The sequence below is a fragment of the Octodon degus genome, unplaced genomic scaffold (assembly GCF_000260255.1).
Source record: "Octodon degus isolate 3935 unplaced genomic scaffold, OctDeg1.0 scaffold00116, whole genome shotgun sequence".
NCBI lineage: Eukaryota > Metazoa > Chordata > Mammalia > Rodentia > Octodontidae > Octodon > Octodon degus.
Window position 1 is genome coordinate 5,259,354 of NW_004524692.1, and position 1,893 is coordinate 5,261,246.

General features: G+C 45.9%; 1 protein-coding gene across 1 annotated transcript in view; it reads right to left on the reverse strand.

The window, feature by feature from the left end:
- Nucleotides 1–560: 560 nt before the first annotated feature.
- LOC101576272 (low affinity immunoglobulin gamma Fc region receptor II) overlaps nt 561–1,893 on the reverse strand; it is an 18,061-nt gene continuing 16,728 nt past the window's right edge. Inside the window, exons 6-7 of the mRNA XM_012516642.2 lie at nt 1,230–1,267; nt 561–1,136 (exon numbers count right to left, since the gene is read on the reverse strand). Of these exons, the coding sequence (XP_012372096.2) occupies nt 1,050–1,136; nt 1,230–1,267 (125 nt within the window). The 3' untranslated portion in view covers nt 561–1,049. The remainder of the gene's footprint in view (nt 1,137–1,229; nt 1,268–1,893) is intronic.

Here is a 1,893-nt window from a genome sequence, read left to right on the forward strand (position 1 = left end):
GGGCCCAGGGAGATAGCTCAGTAGAATAAGTGCTTGCCTGGCAAGTGCAGGGTCCTGAGTTCAATCCCCAGTACCGAAAAAAAAAGAAAACGAAAATGAAAGAAAGAACGAACTCTGATTTACTGCTAGAAATTTGCTCATAGCAAGAACAAGCGTAGCATCTATGGCCTTGGCTCCATCGTTGCTCCTCCTCCACTACCTCCCATCTGCCTCTCTCATTGCACTTAGTTGCACAAGAGTATGTGGCCACTGTCGAGACTCAAAGTCAGGTGTTGACAGCACCTTAAATATCTACAATTAAAACAAACATGCTGGTGAGTGGAAATAAGCAGCTCTACACACGCCTTCCTCTCTTTTTTCGGGGGTCATCTGTGGCTTTTTCTTCAGCCACTCGGCTTCCCAGTTGAGCCCAAAGCGCCAAGTCCCCAAAGAAACACAGCTCTGCGGGTCCCCTTTCTTCCACAGATTCTTATCACCAAAGAGAAAGAGACCCCCAGAGAACTCATTCTACAAGACAATGAATACAACCCTGAACAGGTAAACAGAATGTTATTTTCATGATATTTTATTATAAATAGAGTGCATGATCTTTATAGCAAAATAACAAAGAGAATAAAAATCACTGATAATCTTATCACCCCAAAACAACCATTTTTTAATATGTTGGTATATGTTAGTTGATTTTATAATTTCTGAAGTCATATATACATATGTAATTTTTCTTATGCTACCCATAATACAGCATGCCCCATGTTAAAATTCCTTAGCAACATTAATTTTATTAATTACATAAGCTGCAGGGCTGTGTCATAGTCTTCATGTTGAGCAGTGCTGAGGCAGAGAGCCAGCCAGCCATCAGAGGCTATATTTTCTGTTGATGTCACACCAAGGAACTTCAGGACTCATAGACAGAACTCTGGAAGAATCCCGCTCCCTCTTTGGTCCTGCAGCATCCTCTCGACCTCTCCAAGGGGACCTCTGGCCAGGAGACAGCAGGTCCTCACTTTGCTGATTTTTCTCCCCCAAGTCCCGGGGCCAGATAAAGGAAATTAAATATGGTTCTGATAATCAGGCTCTGAGTCATCCTCCTGAGCCTCTGGGTGCTTGAGAAGTGAGTAGGTGATTGTGTTCTCAGCCTAGAGAAAGCAAAAACAAGGGAAGATCTTGGGAAAGACAACAGCAGGGGAGAAAGGAGGCAACAGGACAAGGAGATGGCTGGGATCACTCACCTCAGATTTAACAGCTTCCTCAGGATCAGAGAGATTGGCTGTGGGCAAAACCAAGAGAGATCAGCCCTAGCACCACTGGACCAGAAGACGTACTGTACTGCCACAGAAGCGGCAAAGTTCACGCCAGGCCCAAGGAAAAGGTTGCTGAGCCCAGTTTACGCCTACAGGCCAAGTGCCAGGTTGGTGTGGCCTCAGTCATGCAGGTTGGGGTTTTCCAGCCTCTGACTCTGTGACCACAGTGACAAGGGGAAGCAGTGATTTGTGCCACATTATTTTCAGAGCATCTATGAGCTTTTCTAGAAGTTTTAGGGACCTAAGGGGTTGGGGAAGGAGTGGGGAGTGTTCAGTATCAGAGTGAAACACAGTCCAGATTTTTTGTTGGCCACAGGCTTCAAGGAAGGAAGAGCAACTGCCATTTACAGATTGGCCAAATGCAGTGCATCTTGGATGAAACTGTGAAGAATCAGGCACTTTGTGGGGAGAGAGGGAGGAGGGAGAGAGACAGACAGACAGACAGACAGACAGAGAGACAGAGACAGAGACAGAGACAGAGACAGAGAGAGAGAGAGAGAGAGAGAGAGAGAGAGAGAGAGAGAGAAAGAAGAAAAGGAGGACAAGGAGGAGGAGGACGAGGAGGAGGAGGAGGAGAAAATATAGGCAAAAA